The sequence below is a fragment of the Neovison vison genome, chromosome 7 (genome assembly GCF_020171115.1).
Source record: "Neovison vison isolate M4711 chromosome 7, ASM_NN_V1, whole genome shotgun sequence".
NCBI lineage: Eukaryota > Metazoa > Chordata > Mammalia > Carnivora > Mustelidae > Neogale > Neogale vison.
Genome location: NC_058097.1, coordinates 27,107,242 through 27,127,378, shown reverse-complemented (window position 1 = coordinate 27,127,378; position 20,137 = coordinate 27,107,242). Strand labels below are relative to the sequence as shown.

At 44.0% G+C, this 20,137-nt stretch overlaps 1 protein-coding gene across 2 annotated transcripts in view; it reads left to right on the top strand.

The window, feature by feature from the left end:
* The first annotated feature begins 487 nt into the window (after nucleotides 1–487).
* Nucleotides 488–20,137, top strand: part of NUP93 (nucleoporin 93) — a 109,640-nt gene continuing 89,990 nt past the window's right edge. The window contains exons 1-3 of one of the 2 annotated variants that reach the window (XM_044256102.1): nucleotides 488–562; nucleotides 2,211–2,285; nucleotides 19,180–19,372. In XM_044256102.1, coding sequence (XP_044112037.1) covers nucleotides 19,194–19,372 — 179 coding nt within the window. In that variant the 5' untranslated portion in view covers nucleotides 488–562; nucleotides 2,211–2,285; nucleotides 19,180–19,193. The remainder of the gene's footprint in view (nucleotides 563–2,210; nucleotides 2,286–19,179; nucleotides 19,373–20,137) is intronic. The other variant, XM_044256101.1, reaches the window with a different exon arrangement.

The window sequence follows — 20,137 nt, the reverse complement described above, 5'->3', positions numbered from 1 at the left end:
CCTTTCTCATCATTGTATTTCTGCTCAGCACCTCTTCAGAGAGGCCTTGGGACCACAAAGGCATTCTCTCTCCCATCATTCTGCTCATTCCGTCATAGCCCTCCTTACAAACTGCCAATTATTTATTACAGTCTGTTTCTCCCACCAGCTTGACAACTCCGTTAGGGCAGGGATCCTGTCTGTCGCGGTCGCCACTGTGCCACCAGCGCATTGAAGAGTACCTGTCACTATGATGGCGATCAGTAAAGGGTAAGAAATTCACCCAAGGTATTGTGCACTCGCTTTCTCCCTGCTGAGCCAACTCTAACCATTAGGGAAGGGTGAGGGCGTGGCCCCGGGCGTGGGGGCGTGGGGGCGCGGCAGCTCAAGCGGAGGGCCCGCCCTTAACCCCGCCCCTGTCCTTGTTCTCCTCCGCGGGTCTCCATAAAGTTTATTTGAGCGCCGCGCGAGGGCTTCTGGGAGGGCCGGCCTCGGCCAATCGGGAAGCGCGGGCGAGCGGCGCGAGAAGCGGCGGCCGTGTTCTCCAGCCGGGAAGGAGCGGCTGGGAAGGTTGCAGTGTCAGGTAAGGGTGTCCTCTGTCCATGTCCTTGCCACTTGGGGGCTTGTCCTTGAACTCGGGGCTCCGAGGCTGGGCGGAGCCCGGTCCCCACGCTCGGAGTCACGCTTCTCTCACTTCCCGTTCGCCTCATGGCAGCCGAGCACGCCTGACGCCGGCGACTCAGCGCCTTGTCGAACTGTCCCCCATTATAGCGTCGGGCAGCGCCCTGGGAATACCTTCTATCTGCCCTTTTTCTAAGCATGGAGGTTTGGCCCCTTGATTCCCCACTTCCCCCAACTACGGGGCTCTGCCGCGGCGCGCCACGCCCCCACCCCCCACCCCATACCCAGTGTCCTAAGAGCCCAGCCTACTCCTCCCCGCCATAGCCCTCCGCCTGCTCACTCGTCTCCTGCGGTAGAACCCTGCCCTCCCAGGGCGGGGGTCTTTCGGGCGAGGGTGACTACCCTCCTTGCCTCTCCCAGCCTTTGGCCTGTCTTCTGTACCGGCATCAGGGGAATGCTTCTCCCCATCTAGGAACATGCTGGAGATGAGAACATGGAGGTAGACTGCACTTTCTTGGGTCTCATAACATCTCATCCTCTGCAAAGACAATACCCGAGTTGACTGGGTCTCTCTAAAAGAGTCATGGGGCGGACCCCAGGGATTTTCTGTCAAAGTTAGGCTTACCCATTCACAGAGCCGCTGGTACCGGTTTGCCCCTGTCATTTGTTTTTTGTTTTGGCTGAAATGCCTTTCAGTATGAGCAAGGGTCACCTTTGTATTCTGTCTGCGGAACGTGAGAGCGTGTCCTTGGACATCGTAGCTTTTCTTTCATCTATTCTTTGTGCATTTCTCTTTGGGAAATTTTGATTTTTCATTGATGGTGAATTGTTATTCAAAGCTCATAGTTTTAAATACGTATATATTAGGCTAACAGATCCTGTATTTGTATCTCCATCCGGGGCCTCTCCCTCGACCAATGCCCAGCTGCCTCTTTTCCTTCTCAGCTGAGATGGTTGATAGGGGACTCAGACTGAACATGTCAGGATAGGCCGAGTAAGCCTCCCATCATCTCCCCTCCCAAACTGCTCTTGCTTTTTTTTTCCGAGTAACTTAAAAGGCTCTAACTAATAACCTTTGAGTCACCTTTGACTGCTGTCTTTCATCCTCACACATCCAGTGCTTGCCACCCTGGGCCAGGTCACCACCACCTCTCACCTGGATTATTGAGATAGTCTCTCATCTGGTCTCCCTAATTCTGCCTTTGTAGTTATGCCCTGTTTTTGGCACGGCAACTAGAAGGGTTCTTTTGAAACACAGGTCAGATCATATCACTCCTTTACGTAAAAGCCCCACAATGGGTTTCCATCTCATTTAAAGATAAATGCCTTATAGTGAGCCATCCACACGACTTCACATAATCTGACCCACTGTTATTTTCCCACTCTTATTTTCTTCTACCCTCCCCTTCCACCGGTCAGACATGCTTGGCCTCAGGGCTTTTGTGCTTGCAGTTCAATAATGTGGTTTGCTTCCTCACTTTTTTTCAGGTTTTTACTCAGGGGTCACCTAGTGAGCTTTCCCCAGTTCCTATTTTCCTTTACTGCTTTAGTTGTTCTTCTTAGCAATTATATTTTATTTACCTTGTATATTGTTTGTCGTTCCCTTCCAGAATGTGAAGTGGGGAAGATTTTTCTCTGTTTTGTTCCTTGATAGACAGACGTTCAGCACCTAGATCTGGCACACAGTAAGTGCTCAGTAAATATGAAATAAAGGAATGCTCCGGCATGGTTACGGGCTTGGGAATACAGTGGTGAATGAAACAGGCCTGCCCTCATTGAAGTGATGTTCCTGTGGAGAATTCCCTTGACAATAAAGGCACAGATACAGAGTGTAGTGTCAGGGCTGTTTTTTAAAGAGGACAAGGATAGCTGAACAGAGACCTGATTGAAATGAGAGAGCGGGTTATGGGAATGTCTGGTGGGAGAGCATTCCTGGAACAGGAAGAGCAAGTGCAAAGACCCTAAGGTGGGAACAGGTGGAGGAGTGGTAAGCTTGAGTGTCTGAATCTGCTTCCATGTGGACTGAAGTAGAAAATAAGATAGAGGGGAAATACAGATGTTCCAAGGAGAGAGAACGGTCAGCAAAGACGCAGAGGCGAGAGCCCAAGGTGTATTCAGGGACCAAGCCACTTTAACTAATCAGACATTTATTTGGTACCTATTTAATGCCAAATATGGCTGCTAAGGCTTCAGATCTGAGCAGTCTGCCCTACAGGAATTGGCCATGTAGAGAAGTAGACAGACATGGGAAGAAATAATTACAACTATTCCACCAGAGCGGAACAGTAATAGAAGGTTCAGAATAGTATGGGAGGAGCCTGGAGTGGGGAGGACTGCCCTAGTTGACTTAGCAGGATATATGGGCATTCTGCATGTGCCAGTATCGATTTGGAGTGCGATAGCAGAGTGTGCAGCTATATATGCAGGAGTATGAAGAGAGGAGACAGCGTGAGGTGCCCCCAGGAGTAGAGACTTACTAGGGTCTCTTTGGGGGAGGGTAGTGAGAGATGTGGATGTTAAGGGTGACAGTGTCAGATCACAAGCACTTCTGGAGGGGACAGAAGGTGTCCCTGGTGGGATTAAGGCAGGGGAGAATTTCAGGAAGAATTCTTGCCAGGGGAGGGTGAGTTAGAGGAACCCGGAAGGCTTAGACTCGAGGTAGTTAGGAGAAAAGCACGAGGGTCAGAGCAGGGGCCAAAGAGATGAGGATTCCCTTTTGCAAAAGGTTTGAGATGTAGATATGGAGATTGGCTGGATGTTCAGGAATGGAGGAAGAGGACCCTGAAGTGACTCCTAGGTAGTCTCTAGCTGGCTTGCTGGATGCCAGTAGTTTTACTGGGAGACTAGAAACCCAGGAGGAGGATGTGGTAATATTGGTGGCCAAGAGGAGAGAGAAGTGATTAGTTGGGTTTGGGATATATGTAGTTTGAGGTGCCCGTGGGTCATCCCAGGCGCATTTGTCAGGGGGACAATTGGAGATACCAGCTCGAGTGAGAGAGCTGGCCAGACATAGAATAGCTTCTACCATACTTCAGTTTTGATAAATCAGCGTTCTCATCTGGGCCCGGATAGTCCTCAGAGGTGTTCGGGTGGCCTTTCTGGGGAGGGGGTTCCTATGAGCCTCCTGATGGTGTATCTTTAAGAATGTGTGTGTGGTCCTTTTGTGTGCACGTGTGTACAAGAACATTAGAACTCTGCATTGCCGAGTCGGTGGCCACCCGAAGGATTAATAACCACTGGTAGTGGTTCTAGTTGAAGCCATGGCCAATGGTGGATTTTATCCAAAGAAATATGCAGTGTGAGAAAAGGAGGTCCAAGGATAGAAGTTTGGCATTTAAGGGACGGGTAGATGTAGAAGCCACAGCAGAGGAGGCTTGAGAGGAGGGAAGAGCTGGAGAAGCAGGAGGAGAACCAGGAAAAGGCAGTGTCTTCAGGTCAGAGGAGAAGTGTTTCAGGAAGAAAGGAATGGTCAGGGTCTCAGAGGCTGTGAGAGAGGAAGGGTTGAAAGTTCATTGGACTTAGCAGTTAGGTCATTGGTGGCTGCAGAGGAATTCAGGAAGTCGGGGGTGGGGGGAGCAGAAATTAGGTTGTAGTGGGTGATAAATGGTTGAGGCATGACAAAGGATGGCTGTCTCTTTATAAAGAGAGTGGGAGCTAGAGGAGCATGTGGGGTTGGGGATTTAAAAAAAAATTTATTTCTTATTTTTATTTATTTATTTATTTTTAAAGTTATTATTTATTTATTTGACAGACAAAGATCACAAGTAGGCAGAGAGGCAGGCGGAGAGAGAGGAGGAAGCAGGCTCCCTGCCAAGCAGAGAGCCCCATGCAGGGCTCGATCCCAGGACCCTGGGACCATGACCTGAGCTGAAAGTAGAGGCTTTAACCCACTGAGCCACCCAGGGGCCCCATTATTTATTTATTTTTAAAGATTTTCCTATTTATTAGAGAGAGAGAAAGAGAGCACGAGTTGGAGGGCAGGGAGAGGGAGAAGATAGGGGCTGGATCCCAGATCCCTGGAACCATGACTTGAGCTGAAGGCAGACATTTAACTGACTGAGCCACCCAGATGCCCTGGATTTTTTTTTAATAAGTTTTAATTTTAGAATAGTTTTAGATTTACAGAAAATATGCAAGATTAGTACAGAGTACTCCATTGCCCCTCACCTAGTTTCCCCTATTGATGAGGAATTATTATTATTATTATTTTTTAAAGATTTTATTTATTTATTTGACAGACAGAGACCTTCAAGTAGGCAAAGAGGCAGGGAGAGAGAGAGAGGAGGAAGCAGGCTCCCCGCTGAGCAGAGAGCCCCGTGTGGGGCTCGATCCCAGGACCCTGGGATCATGACCCAAGCCGAAGGCAGAGGCTTTAACCCACTGAGCCACCCAGGCGCCCCGATGAGGAATTATTTTAGGAAAGAAGAGACCTGAACTCTAGGAGAGGGAGGCAAAGACAGTGAAAATAACCCTCATTTCCTGAGCTCTGGCTATGTGTGAGTTCCTGTCATGGGACTTTTTGTCTTGTATAATCTAAACTCTTTGCTTGTATCATCTAATGTCATCATAATATCCCTCTGATGTCTAAATCTGCTCCCTTCCCTGTCTTCCTCATTTCAGTAAGTGGCACCTTCGTGTTGCCAGGTTACTCAGACCTAAAACCTTGGCCTTGTGTTTGACTTCTTTGCTCTCACACTACATAAGTGATTTATATCTACACAGACTCTATTCTTAAAATGTATACATGAGTCAGACCGCTGTCATCCAGGTCCACACTACTCTCAGGTATCACATCTGGGTGCTTGAGCAGTCTCTGGACTGCTCTCCCGGTTTTTACTCTGTGCCCTTCCTCCCCCGTCTCTTCTCCATGCAGAAGTGGGAACGAGCCTTTAAAAAGGCTTAACCCTTCTGTAGTTCCCATCACATATAGACTACAATCCAACATTCTTATTACCTTGTGCTGTGAAGTCAGTACCATCTAGGCCCTGCCCTAACCCTTCTCCCAGCACTCTACCTCAGCCATGTGTCTGCAGGCTCTTTACCTATGCTACAGATGCTTCTGTCTTGAAGCTTTTGCACTCATTGTTTTCCTCTGCAAGAACATTCTTCTCCTCAGATATCAGTATAGCTGACTCCTTACATGATTTGGGTCTTTGTTCAGTGGTTTCCTTTTTATTTTTATTTTTTAAAAATTTTTAAAAAGATTTTATTTCTTTATTTGACAGAGAGAGAGCATGCACAAGCAGGGGTTGCTGCAGGCAGAGGGAGAGGGAGAGGCAGGCGCCCCACTGAGCAGAGAGCCTGACATTGGGCTCAGTCCCAGGACCCTGGGATCATCACCTGAGCTGCAGCCAGATGCTTTACCGATAGAGTCACCCAGGCGCCCTAATGGTTTCCTTTATAAAGAAGGCTCATAGAACCTTCCAGCTAAAGCAGTCCCACTGTACACTCTACCATATCTCCCTCTCTCTTTTGTAGCACTTATCAATACTTGGCATCATGTGTCTTTGTTTGTTTGTTTCTCTCCCGACATAAAAATTCTTTGAGTCTGGGAGTCTTACCTGTTTTTTCCACAGTTCCATCCCCAGTGCCTTGAACAGTACGTGGGAGAGGCTTAATAAATATTTTTGACAGGAAGTTAGGAAGAAGGGATTCTAACTTTCGTGGCCGTTACAATGTCAGCATAGGAATTTGAAAAATAAGGAGTCATTATGGTGCAGGAGGGCTGGGTCCAAGGACCCAGAGGAGGTCCCACAGGGACCTTTGCATGGGATAGAAATCAAATGTGAGTCGAGAGGAAGTAAGAGTAGGGTTTATTGAAGATAGAGAGACTGTAGGTACAGACTGTCTAAGAGACTCAGAGAGGGAAGAAGAGTGAGTCTCGTCTTTGTTTGGGGGCTGGGGTTTTTATTAAAGATTGAGATCTGTTGTAAGTGTCTTTTTAGGCATCTGGGAACTGGTTAAAATGAACGAGTGTTTAGGTGTCTTCCGTAAGTCTCTTGTGCCCTGGAGCCAGGGGTCTTGGTGGTCCAGTGGTCTGGAAAACATACTTGATACCCCTATCTGGTCGCTCTTTAGATGTTATCTGCTGTGCTGGAAGACTCCAGAGAAATCATTAACTCCTTGACCTGTACAAGGGGGACATACATTATCTTTATTATAAGGCATGTGTAAGGTTGAGGTACAGGTCCTAGCAAGAGTAAAGGCAGCAGAACAGTCTTTCATATGGTCCCTTCAGTTTCCCTATCTCAATTAGCCATTCTTGGCAAAGTTTGCAGAAGTTTATTCTGTCAATCAGTGACTGTGGGGATCTAGCTACTGTTGGAGAACACCGCTGGAGTTGGAAAAAAAAAAAAAAGCTGCAGAATGCTTTAAGCTTCAGGCTGTTTGGGGGTCTAGATATTAACAGACAGTAATGTAAAACAAATAAAGAAGAGAGATATCAGCAAAATGGTAAGCTAAGAGGCCCTGATCCTTGTCTCCACATAAAAATAGCAGAATAACCAGCAGACAACTACATATTGACCTAAAAAAAAAAAAACCCTCCCCCGGAAAAAACCAAAACTCTGAAGTGAAATAAGGAGGTTGCAGAAACGCCAGGGAGCACCAAAACTGAAGCTTGGCCACATGGAAAACTGTAACACAGATAAATGAATGGAGTAGGAAAGAGTTTCGGTGAGGGGAGCTTTTGTGGGGTGGGTGTTGAGGAAAAAACCATCTGGTAGGCAGTAGTTGAACTAGTGGTAAAAAATAATTAATAATAATAATAATAGCTGAGGTCTGCTGAGTGGTTGCTATGTGGAGATGCAGCTCTTTTTCCATTTCACACATGGGCCCAGCAAGAGTAATTAACTTGTCCACAGTCACCCCACTAGAAAGTGGAGGAGCTGGCTGGAGCTCAGGGTACATTTTCCCTAGTTGGGAAAAATGCCATGTGCAAGGGTATACAGCATGGCATACATAAAGAGGGTTGGGGCAGAGCAGATTGGGTAACTGTTACATAGGGTGTCATCAAAAGTATTGCCTCATCTGGATCCCTATGAGTGGAAGGCTTGGAGAGTTTTTGAGCGGCAGCAACTTAGGAAAAGTGCTGGAAAGATTGAGGCGGCCACAGCAAGCAGAGTGATGTGGGGCGGGAGGAGCTTGAAGACCTGTGCTAGTGCCTCAAGAACTTGGGTTAAAAGGGTGGAAGTCTGGCCTCCTTTGATGGCAAGGAAGATGGAATCAAGGTTAAACTAACTTTATTATGGTAATCATTTCCCAGTACATGCAGAAATATATATGTTACGCTGTATATCTTAAACAGAAACCATGTTATGTATCAATCATATCTGAATAAAGCTGGGGGAAGAAAGCAATAGTTAGAAGATGCTGCAAAAATACAACTATCCCTTGCTATTTAAATCTGTTAGGTAATGAGAGTTTGGATAGCAAGTTTGGAGAGTGACTGATGTCCCGTCAGCTGAATATAAAGTATTTGGTTTCCTGAGTTTGGGTGATGAGGAATACCTATCCTTTCTCTCAAAAAAAAAAAAAAAAAAAAAAAAAAAAAATGTATCTGCATCTTGTTGGTTTTTGAGCCTGGAGAGTGGAAAAAATCTGTAAGTAAACATTCTGAGGTCATGTACGGATGTAAAGGAGAAGGGTGAGTAAGAACCCAAGTAACAGAGAGAGAGAGAGAGAAAGAAGCCAGGGGACAGAGAGGAGGAGATGAGGAAGGCAGTGGGGGTGGTGGAGATGGTGGGTGACTGCATCATTTTGAGATGTGCCCGGTGTGACAATTATGTGCTGGAGTGGAAACGCAAAGACGGTGCCTGGAAGCTCTGGGTCGGATTGTGGATTTGATAGTCATTGCCATTGAAGATTTGGGGCCAGTGGTCAGACAAACACACTGAAACAAAGGGTTTAGAGCAATTTAGAAATTAACAAGTTATTTAAAATTAGACAGGGTCACATCTAACTATGGAAAAGAATTCAGACTGACAGGGGTATAAAATGAGAAGTCCCAACTCTTCCCATTGCTTTCTGGAGGTGATGCTAAGTTTCTTGCTGTGCTTATGTTTCTTGCTTTTCTGTGAATTATCTGTGAACAGACCTTAAGTGTATAGCTCAGTGAAATTTTACGTATTCACTCACCTGACCACCAGTTATACTGAGATATGGAACATTTCCAGTACCCCAGCGCTTAGAGTAAGCCACCAGAATAAAATACTATGGTCTGGGTGGCTTCAGTAGCCAACGTTTATATTGCCATAGTTCTGGATGCTGGAAGGCTTGAGATCAGAGTCCCACGGTGGTTGAGTGCTGGTGAGGACCTGCTTCCTGGTTTTTAGATGGCTGCTCTCTACTATGTGCTCACGTGTTCTTTCCTGATGAATGCAGTGTAGGGGCCTGGGTGGGAAGCAAGGTCTCTGGTGTCTCTAGTGGGACACAGATCCCTTCAGAAGGGCCCCATCTTCATGAATTCATCTAAACCTAATTACCTTCCAAAGGCCTCTTCTCCAGATAGTATCATAATTGGGTCTTAGGGTTTCGATATAGGAATTTTGGAGGGAACCATTACGGTCTATAGCACTCAGAAAGTTCTCTTGTGTTCCTTTCCATTCGGTCAGTCCTACACTGTAATAACTAGTGCTCTGATTTCTAGCACATAGATTTAGTTTTTCTGTTCTTAAAATCCCTATAAATGGAATCTTGCAGTATGTTTGTTTTTTTAAATAAGTTCAGCTGCTTGAGTTAGTTAACCATTGTGTCTGCAAAATTTATCCATATTCCATGTAGCTGTAGTTCAGTCTTTTCTGTTGGCTGTGTGATATACCAGGATGTGAATATACCACCTTAAAAATCCCAAATGAGAGAATATTGTATAATATGGTGGTTTTAAGGTTATTTCGTGGTGGTGGAAGACTCAGACTTACTAGAATCCAATTAAAGCTGTAGTGCTTTCCTTATATTAAGAAAAACAGTATGCATATATTTCCAGGTGTTCCTGGTACCTTTTTTGTGGTGTCATACCCTCAGGACAAGAAGCCTTCTTTGGTTTACAGCAGGGCCACTCAGCCTCAGCACTGTTATTTGGGACTAGATAATTCTTTGTTGTAGAGGCCATGCTGTGCATTTTGGAATGTTTGGCCGCACCCTTGACCTCTACCTGCTAGATGTCAGTAGCCTATGGCCTGTCACCCTGAATTGTGACAACCAAAAATGCTCTAGATTTTGCTGGTGACTTCTGGGGAGGCAAAATTGCCCCTAGTTGAGAAACATTGGTTTAGAGAGAAGAGCCAGAGCCAAAGAGGTTAGAGTTAAAAGCTAACTGGGTCATCTTCCCCTGCTTATGCCAGTCGTAAGATGAGGCTGGTGTCGTTCATAAGGTTCTATACACAGACAGTTTCCATCACCACTAAAATGAGGCTGCTCCTTCCAAGGACACATGAAGTGAATTTAAAGACTAAACTTAAAATATTCTGCATTTGTAGATTGTTCATGAAGAGCAGGTCTTAGAAGTTACCCGAGCTGGGGCGCCTGGGTGGCTCAGTGGGTTAAAGCCTCTGCCTTTGGCTCAGGTCATGATCCCAGGGTCCTGGGATCGAGCCCCGCATCAGGCTCTCTGCTCAGCAGGGAGCCTGCTTTCTCCTCTCTGTCTGTCTGCCCCTCTGCCTACTTGTGATCTCTGTCAAATAAGTAAATAAAATCTTAAAAAAAAAAAAAAAAAGTTACCTGAGCCAACCCCCTCATCTTAGTGGTGATAGAACTGGAATCCAGAAAGGGGAAAGGGCCCGGGAAGGTCTAGTCCCAGGGTCAGAGGCTGGTGTGGAATAAAGCCAGGCTGCAGCACACAGTTCTTCCATTACAGGCCCAGCTTCTTCTCTGCTATTGGATTGGACAGCCCACTGGACAGCTGAGAGTTTATCAGAAAGTTCTCTGTGTGGATACTTCATGTTTCTCTGTAATGCCAGGTTGTACCTCTACTCATTGGAGATGAAATACAAGAGGCATTTTATGTATCCGGAAAGCTGATACTTTGTCTTCCTTAACTGCAAACACTGAGTCAATGCAGGCCAGTACTAGTACTGAATCACCCAGGTCTTTAGTTTCTCTTCTGTCTAGGATATTTTAGTTCTTTGTTTTCTCCAGAAGTCTACCTTCTGAATAATGATTACATCCAACTCTCTTACTTAGTCTCACAGGACTAGAAAGAATTATCCACAACAGATTTTTTTTCTCGCTCCTTTTCCTCCTTTTCCTAAAGGCGGCTGAAACAATAGTATCTATTAAGATGTAATTTTCTCTTTGGTTGTTGTTATAAATGACAGCTGACAGATACAGCAAAAAGTGGAGTGATACAGTCATCTAACCATAGTTTACATTTTCAAAAGAAGAGAGGAAAGCAGAATCAGTCTTAAGCTTTTAATACCTCAAGCGAGGCTTCCCTTATTAATCTTTGGGGTTGAATATTGAACACTTTTCTTGTGTTTTAATCCTATCAAGTACGATTAATAAGGTTTGGGGGCAAGATTTTTACTCAAAATTCAATGCTAAATTTCTTTTCAATCATACCTTTGCTGTGGAAATTTGGAGTTCTAATAAAAATCAGATTTGATAATGGGTAATAGACATTTAAAAATTGTACTGTCTTCCAGAAGTTCTTACTGAATGATACGAAGTTGTGCTTAAATAAGTTATAATTTGGTATCAAATATTTCCTAGAAGATTTTTGAAGCAGAGATGTTTATAATTAAATGACAAAATGTTGCCAAATTGGCAACTTTGGAATAAAAGCTAAAAGAATGTTTTACAATGATATAAATCAGTAGAGTTTATAAAATTATTTCTGTGTATCGTCAACCCCTTGAAGTAGATAGGGATTATAATTTCCTTTTTATAGATGAGGAAATTGAGAGATTTGGATTTTATCCCAGGGGTAAGTCGACCCACTTTCAGCTGATAAGTGAACATGGTAGATTCAAACCAGGAGATTCAAAGTCCAGTCTTCTCCTGTTTGCCCATTCTGTTTAAAATATATGTGTATATATATCTGTTTGTGTGTGTATATTTTATCTTACTGTCACAAAAACCTTTAAAAAATAATTGTAAAAAGAATAACACTGTTGTATATTTTCAAGAAAGAGGTATGACTAGCCCTAGTTATTTCCTCTGACATATATAAAAAATCCCCTCCCCTCTCTGACAGCATCCATGAAAATATAGCAGTGTTAAAAGTGCATTTTTTAGATTGCAGGATCTTTGTAGTTGAAAGAGGTATATTTGGGTGTGTGGTAAGATTAGAATTTCACAGTGGGTACTTACAAGTATTGCTTGAGTGTACTGAAATTCTGCAGGGAAAATAGTTGGTGTCATTTGCCCGTTCAGTGAACTGAGAGAGATTCCTTTAACACTGAAGGGAAGACAGAGGTCCTTGCTATTTCTTTTCATCTCTTTGTTACCCCTTTGTATTCCTTGGGTAACTGTCCTGTTTGCATTGGGTCATGGATAAGGAAAAGGAAAAATGCACCTGGGTTTGATATGTTGCTCTGCACTAGAAAAGGGCAGAGAGTTGTCTCTGGCATTCTGTGCATTAGGTCAAAAGAACGTTTCCTGGATGGATTTCATGTACGAAACAGATTTCTTTCCCCCCAAATATAGTCTTTAAATAAACAGCTTAAAGAGGGGAGGGGAATGACAATGGGCCTGTTGTGTTAATCTTTGCACAGTGTTTTAACTGCTCAGGTCTAGTGAGGGTGGCGCTGCCAGGGCACATAGCCAGTAAGCGCTGAACCAGGATTTACTGAACCAGGATAAGCACTGTACCAAGTCTAGCTCAGATACCATAGGCAAAGTGGGGAGTTGGCGTACTATAACCTGTAGGCCTGAGAAGCTAACAAGGGTTTTTACATCTTTAAATCATTGGGGAAAAATTTCAAAGAAGAATATTTTGTGGCAGGTGAAAATGATATGAAATTCATATGTGACTGGCCATGATTAAAATTTTATTGGAGCACAGCCATGCTCATTTGTTTACCTGTTATCCAGTTTCAAGCACAATTATGCAGTTGCAACAGAGAATGGCCCCGAAAGCCTAAAATAATTTGCTGTCCAGCCCTTTACAGAAAAAGCTTGCAGACCCTTGCCCAAGGATGCCAGTCTCAAAGGCTAAAAACTGGGAAAAGCTTGGTAGACAGGTCTAGGATAGATGACTATGAGGCTCTTTCATACTTAACTTTGTTTTCTGTCAGCTCTGAGGCACTGAAGGTGCTGATTTTTGAAAGTATATCCTGAAAGTCACATGGGCTTATTTCAAGAGAGCTTGTGCATTACAGCCATTTCTGTGATGACCCAGTGGTCTTTAAAGTGCTCAGTGGTTCCCCAGCTTGGGAGCCCACAAGCCCTGGGAAAGTGGGAAGACGTGTTCTACTTGTGGCTGATGCTTTAGAAGAAAAGACACTAATGAACTAATAATTAATACCAGAAAACAGATGTGTAGACATTTTAATACAATAAGCATGAATACTGTAAGAAACTGAGAATCAGACCATCTGCAAAATCCTGAAGGGGCCACTCTGAGAATACTGATGTAAAATGGTCTAGAAGTGTTAGCAGTTTGAATATTTAATTATCCATTTGCAAGGGAAAAATATCTTGGTGTGTTTCCTTCACTTTCAACACTATTCTGCTTTACCAGTATAGAGCTTCACTTTTGACACCCGATGTGTGGGTTTTCCACATGTCAGGCAATTCTGAGATTTTCTGCACACCAGCTGGCTGTTACAGTTTAACTCATTTCTGACACTGGAGACAGCATCAGATCCCACTGGCTAAGGTTTCAGTCCCGCAAGAGTAGCCACCGACCCCTGCCCCTTTCAGAAGCCAGTCAGGAGGCCAGGTTGTTGCCTGTGCTTCTGAGCTACTGACTGTAGATGGGAGGTTCCCACAAGCCTCTCTTTTAGGTTCAATTAATTTGCTAAAGAACCTCACAGAGCTCAGAGAAATATTTATACTTCCGTTTACCAGTTTATTATAAAGAATACAGGTGAGCAGTCTGATAGATAGAGAGGGCGGGTTCTGGAAGGTCCTGATGGAACTGGAGTGTGTGACCCAGCATGTGGTCTCCAACCTGGAAGCTCATCAAATCTCATCTTTAAAAAAGTTTTTGTAGCGCTTCATCTGTAGGCCCTTTTCCATTCCCAGAGGTTGGTGGCTGGGGCTGAGAGCTCCAACTCTCTAATCATTTGGTCTTTCTGGTGACTGGTCCTATCCTGAGGCTATCCAGGCTCCTAGCCCACTGGTCCCTCTAGAAGTCACATCATTAACATAAGCTCAAGTGTGCTCGAGGGGCCTCCTTGTAAGTTACAAAAGACTCCTAACCTCAGGATAATCTAAGGGTTTTAGGAACTTTGTGCCAGGAACTAGGACAAAGACCAAATAAATTTTTTATTATACTACACTACTCTTTTCTGGCTTGATTAAATATTCAACATAGTTATATTGAGAATGTGAAAATCACCATCTTTTTCATAATTAAGATGTATTAATAGCAAGTGAACTGAAATTATTTGATGCATTTTTGCTCTGCCTTTTTGTCTAGTTCATTTCATCCTATATGCAATTTAGAGACTTTTTCCACCCCCCTCTCATTTAAGAATGTTTATGTGCCTAGAAGGGGCAGTTTTTGGACACTGAATGACAGGTGAATGCTGGCTAATTTGAAGAAATGGAAGTCTGCTCAGCTCTTGATTTTAGCCGTAGGTAGAAGTGGTCTCTAAACCTTGTGGGCTTTAATTTTTTTCTCTGGTTAATTTTCTTAGCATCCTCTGCATGTGGTGAAGAGATCTGGATTACGGAAACTTCGCACTAAGAGCAATTTCTTATTTCTAACATAATGGGGTGTCCTGCTGTAGCCTCTGAAAAGCCATGGGTTATTATTTTTCATTTTAGGAGTAAGTTTTTTATTGAAGTGTGATACACATTCAGAAAAGTGTACAAATCCTGAGTCCATCTCAGTGAATTTTTTCACAGTGAACACACTGTTAAGCAGCACTCAGCTAAAAAAAACCCAGAAAATTACCAGCCTCTCAGAACTCTCCCTTCTGTCACATTGGCCCCCTCCCCCCAAGAGTACCCAGTCTTGCTTTCTAACAGCAGTGATACCTTTGCTTTCCTATTAAAAGCTTTTGTTTGCTGTGGTGTTTGAGGAGGCCTGTGGAGGCTCAGTAGGGTGGCATGGGACAGGTTTGATGCCAGGGCCTTAGTACCCTGTGGTGCTCTCTGAAGCACCTCTCAGGATTTCCAAAGGCCTCTTCAGTCAGCCTCAGTCATTGATGGCGGAGGAGCCCTGGTGCCAGCCTTTTCCCATCTAGCCCCAATCTTGCTGCATTGACTGTTCTACATTCTTGACTGTTCTACATTCCACTTCCTTGGGTCCTCCGGGTGGCTTCTTCCCGGCTTCCGCCTCCATAGCTCATCAAGGGTGCAGCTGGCATCATCTCTGTCCTGTCCAGATTTTCCAACACAAAGCTCATTCCTCCCACCCTCAAGTTCTCTCTTGGACAAAGCTAGTGAGGTTGTTTTCATGATCAGCTTTTAGTTTCCTGAGTCAAAACTGCTATTTGGTTGGTTTAACCCATATATTTTATGACTGAATTGATACTATTTTTGTGGAGGAGGTAAGAATTGTCCTTAAATTTATGAAATTAACCATAAATTTAAAAATTTTAATGAAATAGGATGATGACTACATCAAAGTACAGTTTGGAAACTTTAATAACTTATAAATTAATTTCCAATGGGTGAGTTATATATAATGCAAGACAGATCCAGTTTTTTCCCCAAGTATTATATTAAATATATAGCTCTTTTCTCTCAGACAGACATGGAACAAGCTTGTTTCCTTCTCTGAAGTTGTATAATGAAATTCTTTATGTACATGTATTTATTCTTTTGGTTTGGAATTCTGTTCACCTGAAAACTGCCGGGCAGGGGTAGGGGGGGTGTTGTCTGTTTTTTTCCCTCTAAAATACCGTTGGTTTTTGTCTGGGTATTTAGAGGGAAAGTACTAGTCTGGACCAAGTGCGATCTGAATTCATGCCATTTATACTGTCACTGCCTTATGCTGTGCAGCCTCAGAAATGTTAAGTATCAGTTGGTAGTCGGAAGGGAATGTTTTTGCTCTGGTCTTTGCTTGCCAGTGGGTGCTGATTTGGCAGGAGAGTGCAGGAAGCCTTCAAGAAGAACAGACCATCCACAAATGGAAGAATAAAGCTCCTCCTATTCATTCAACAAATGAGCACCTACTGTGTGCCAGGCACTGTTCTAGAAGCTTGGGATATATCAGTGAACAAAACACACACACAAAATCCCTGTCCTTGTGCAGCTTACATTCTAGCAGGAATGACAGACAGTAAGGGAGATAAGGGAGTGCTAGGGGTGGTTGCAGATTATACTCTTAAGTATTTTGTTCTAGGCTGGCATCAAAGGCAAGGTGACAGTTTAGCTGAAACAGAGAGACAGGGAATCAGTTATGAGTGTATCTGGGAGAGGAGCATTCCAGATAGAGGAGACAAAGGGTACAAATGCTCTAGGGCAGGAATGTGCCTCCCTTACCCACTGGTGGATTGACTTGGAGTCCCCAGGGTGACTGGAGCCCAGGAAAGGAAAAGGAGACAGGGCTGGGAGAGGAGTCTGGAAGGTAAGAGGAGGTAAGGCTGTTGTGTAGGGCTTCACTCTGTACAAGAGGTTTAAGCAGAGGAAGGATCCTTTGAAAGGTTCATATAGATTATAGGAGGCAAGGGCTAAAGCCAGGAGGCCAGGGAAGATGTGATAGTGACTTGAGTGGCTGGAGGTGGTGGGAAGAAGTAGATTCTGGATACATTTTACAGGTAGATTTGAAAGGCTTTGGTGGTTTGGGTGAGGCTTTCAAGGATTTTGGCCCAAACAGCTGAAGACTGGCAGCTCTACGCTGAGAAGGCCAAGGAACAGGTTTTGTTGACAAAGATCAGAGCTCAGGGGATGATGGCTCAGTCAGTTAAGCGTCTGCCTTCTGCTCAGGTCATGATCCCATGGTCCTGGGATTGAGGCCCCACGTTGGGCTCCCAGCTCCACGGCTCCCTGCTTCTCCCTCTGCCCTGGCTTCCCCTGCTTGTGCTCTCTTTCTGTCAAATAAATAATGTTTATTTTTTATTACTATTTTTTAATAAATAAATCTTTAAAACATTTATTTACTGGACCATATTAAAGTAAATCATGACTTTTATTTTGCACTTATTATTTATATTCAGCTTCATCACTCTATAAGTGTTTGTATGGGCAGATCATTTGAGAAGGTCATTTGAACATTTCCTTTGTCTGAATTTATCTGGCATGGATGCAGAATGTTAGATGTATTTTTCCTGTTTTTTTCTTTCTTTTTTAAACTTAGAAAGGTTTGTTTCATTCAGCTGTTTATTTGGGGGGGGTTCTAAAATTTTCCTTATTAAAGAAAAAAAGTATTTCCTGCTCCTTGGCTCTGTTAGACAAATTATTTTTATCTTACAATAAAAAGGGGTGGGGGAGAAGGGGGAGCATATTAGTTTTCTTTCCCCTTTCGGTGAGTAACCGTTGTTTCTGTTAGTAGAATGTTATTGGCTTCTGTTGGTTTCTGAGGAAAACCATTTCTCTATCAGACAGGAGCTGTTTTAAAATACTCTTTTCTTTCTTCTGTTCAGGAGAATGTGTTCCTTGTTCTGCCAGCCCCATTTTCCTGTAGGTAAAGATGGCCATTTACAGCCTCATTCTACTGGGTCAAAACAAAACAATGATTATCTAGAAACTTCAGGAAAAGAGTTAGTGTGTATATGACTTTTTGTCTATAAAGGTTAGAGAATACTGAAGTGTTTTTATGTTTACCCCCACTTAGCTACTTTTGTTTTAACCTTGTGCCTTTACCTTTAAAGTTAATGTCTTTCAATGTCCATTTTAAAAAGTTCTCATTCTCCTGCTGTGGATTTATGGTGATAGCCATGCCCTTTTAACATTAACCTTTGCTTTATAGCTGGGATATAATTATGTATTATATCATGATTTTAACTACTATTGTAGAGCAGTGGTATTTCAGAGGTACAGTGCAAGGCATGGGTTTAAAATGAAGAAAAGTATGATCAAGGAGAGCCGCTATTTAAAGAATTGAATTGTTTTTCATAAATAGTAATTTTGTTGACCTTTTAACAATGTAAATTTTTTTTTTAATGCTGCTGATCCTGTTTATGTTCTGTTGATTTAAGGAGTGGTAGAGTTGAAAACATACTCTTGGTCAAGAATCTTACACAAGGATGGTACAGTATAATATTCATAAATGTGTAATAACCTTTAAATAGCAACACTGTTCATAGGACTTTACTCTGTTGGAGAAACAGGTGGTCTTGTTAATATTTATGTTCTAGAAGCCAGCTGCTATTTATATTAGTATAATTATTAGTAACAACGGCATTTTTTCCCTCTTTTTTAGAGAGGGGTAAGGGAGGGGCAGCAGGAGAGGGAGAGAGAGAATCTTATGCAGGCTCCACGCCCACCATGGAGCCAGACAAGGGACTTGATCTCAGGACCCCGAGATCATGGCATGAGCCAAAATCAAGAGTCAGATGCTTAATGGACCAAACCACCCAGGCGCCCCAGCAATGGCATTTCTAAAAGTAGTAGATATAGTAACAATTAAAGTCTTAAAATGTCCTGAATGTCATCCATAACTAGCAGACATAGATCTCTGCTCAGTAACCTTGTAAGCTAAAGAATGTGTGAATGGACACTCGAACATGAATTTTAAAAGGTGTGTAAGAATAGCAGTATTAGTCAGGAAACCTGTGTTCCTGTGTCCGTCCAACCACATTGCCACCGAGATTACCCTGGGCACCTGACAGCTCTGTGGATGGGAGTTGCTTCTCCTGTCCACTCAGGAGCCTCAGAGTTGTTGAGAATCATATGAGATTAGGGCCTTGTAAATTGCCCCATCCTCTGGATGGTGGGGTCTTTCTTTTTTTTTTTTTTAAGATTTTATTTATTTGTTAGGCAGAGAGAGAGAGAATGGGGAGCAGACTCCCTGCTGAGCAGAGAGCCCAATGTGGGGCTCGATCCCAGGACCCTGAGACTGTGCGTGACCTGAGCCGAAGGCAGAGGCTCACCCCACTGAGCCACCCAGGTGCCCCTGGTGGGGTCTTTCTAAGAAAGGTGGAAGAAGAGGAGGTGCAGGGTGGTGGTTCTTTAGGCTCCCAGAGGTCACCACTGTGGTTTCCATTTCCTAGTCAGCTTTGAGTCTATGGAAGGAGGGAGGAATTCTGGTCTGTAGCTTAGTATCTTTGTATTTGTTCTGGTGGCAGGAATCAATCTTGGGGTTGTCAATATGCACAGAAATGATCTATTTCTTCACAGTCTGACTCATTTTCTGTCAGGCCTGTTCTTGGGCTCTGTTCAGGAACAAATCCTGCTTTTGATGAGCTGTCTCCTTGTCTGTTTACAAAAACTCCTCGTGTTCCATTTAGCTTATAACAGACTCGGGCAGCATTCGAAGCCTGTCCACTCCTTGATTTAGGTCTCTTTTTTTCCTTCCCCATCTAGGATCTGCAACTCCAATGGATACTGAGGGGTTTGGTGAGCTCCTTCAGCAAGCTGAACAGCTTGCTGCCGAGACTGAGGGCATCTCAGAGCTTCCCCATGTGGAACGGAACCTACAGGAGATCCAGCAGGCGGGCGAGCGCCTGCGTTCCCGTACCCTCACACGCACGTCCCAGGAGACAGCAGATGTCAAGGCGTGAGTACTGGTGGGGAGGCTGTGCTGCTGCTGGGTGGCTCAGGGGTAGGATCCGATTCTTCTTTAACTCCCTTGAATTAAGATGCAGTCTGTAAATGACAGACACAAGCCTGATTCTTGGGAATTCAGGAAGGTTTTTGTAAGAAGGTCAGCAGCCTTGCTCTGTCTCCCTGCCCCCAGGTTTTCCAGCTTGTCTGCCTCACCAAGCTCTGAGCCCACATCACAGGCAGAGATGATCAGGATGGGAAAGGATACAAAGCTTTGTCACACAGAAACCCGTTACAGTAGTTCCTGATTGAGTTTGCTGACCATTGGGTCATAAATGGCTCCTTTTACTGTTAGTAAGTGTGGTTTACACAGATAAGTGTTACCTTCAAAGCCCAGGAGCACTCAGAGATTAGCATAGTTTTTAAGTGCACTCGGAAGAAATTGACGAGCGGTCAGTGATGAAGAGCCATCCAAGTGAGGGGTGATTCTGTCTGGTCATCATTAGCGACCCCCAATGCTGCTTCTCCAAGACCTTGGACACATAGTACCTCCCAGGTGACCATGGAATGGGAGAGTGGGCAGCCCCAAGAGTGCAGCTGAAGAAAAGTGCTGGCTGTCTGTCTGTCTGGCCAGCCAGTGGCATCTGCTGTCATACAGTATCAATAGTGGGCTCTTGATTTCACAGTTACGTGTTGGAGGCCCCACTAGCCAGTCCTGGGCCATTTCTGGCTACATCCATGAATTAGACATGGTTTTTGCCTCAAGGAGCTTTTTAAT